Below are 1,037 nucleotides of genomic sequence, written 5' to 3'. Positions count from 1 at the left end.
CGTAGGCGGACTCACTGGACTGCGTGCGGCCCAGGGGGGGCGCGGGGGCCAGCGCCGCGCCGTCCTTCTTGCGCACCTCCACCAGCGACTTGCGGCGGGCCTGCACGCCGCGCACCGCCGCCTTCACCTTGCGCCAACCCAGGTGGTTGAGCTCGGCCAGGTTGAGCAGCACGCAGATCCCGCTGACGGCGAACATGAAGACCAGGAAGACGGTTTTTTCCGTGGGCCGGGAGACGTAGCACTCCACTTCTTTGACGCAGGGGTAACGGTCGCATTCGAAGATGGCGGGGACGTTGAAGCCGTAGAGGAAATACTGGCCGGCCAGGAAGCCAATCTCCAGCGCGTTGCGGAACACCACCTGGATGACGTAGAAGCGCGAGATGCCTTCCTGCCGCTTGGCCTTGGCGCGGCGCGGCGGCGTGCCCGGCGGTTCCTTGGCTTCCAGGCCCTCGGGCTCGTCCTTGGCGCCGGCGTCGGGGCCCAGCACGCCGTTGGCCGCCCGCGGTTTCTTGGCGTCGCGTTCCAGCAGCGGGTAGAGGAAGGAGTAGCGGCGCTCGCGCTGCTTGGCCGCCTGGTGCACGGAGTAGGTGATGAAGCAGAGGCTGGGGGTGCAGACCAGGATGATCTGGAAGACCCAGTAGCGGATGTGGGAGATGGGGAAGGCCTTGTCGTAGCACGCCTGGTTGCAGCCCGGCTGCAGCGTGTTGCACATGAACATGGTCTGCTCGTCCTCGTACACCGTCTCGCCCACGATGGCCACGATCAGGATGCGGAAGATCACCACCACCGTCAGCAGGATCCTGGGGGGGGGGACAGCGGGGGCACGGGGCTCTGCCCATGGGTTCCAGCGTGGGACGCGTGTCCTACGTGGGCACTGGGGTCGTGCCTATGGGTCCCAGTGTGACCTAAGTGGGCACCAGGGTCATAGCTACCATGGGCCACGTCCTACATGGGCATTGGGGTCGTATCTATGCGGCCCACCATGGGACGTGTCCTACATGGACATTGGGGTCGTATCTATGGGTCCCACCATGGGA

General features: G+C 65.8%; 1 protein-coding gene across 1 annotated transcript; it reads right to left on the bottom strand.

Annotated features, from left to right (window-relative positions):
- Positions 1-4: 4 nt before the first annotated feature.
- On the bottom strand, positions 5-886 carry LOC110391017 (gap junction delta-2 protein-like; the record flags this gene model as incomplete). Its single annotated transcript, XM_021382676.1, has 1 exon — positions 5-886. A coding segment is annotated over one exon (882 nt), but the record flags the coding sequence as incomplete, so codon positions are not given.
- Positions 887-1,037: the final 151 nt, after the last annotated feature.

Source organism: Numida meleagris, unplaced genomic scaffold, assembly GCF_002078875.1.
Source record: "Numida meleagris isolate 19003 breed g44 Domestic line unplaced genomic scaffold, NumMel1.0 unplaced_Scaffold2665, whole genome shotgun sequence".
Taxonomy (NCBI): domain Eukaryota; kingdom Metazoa; phylum Chordata; class Aves; order Galliformes; family Numididae; genus Numida; species Numida meleagris.
The sequence above is the reverse complement of the archived record's forward strand: the minus strand, read 5'-3'. Positions and strand labels throughout refer to the sequence as shown.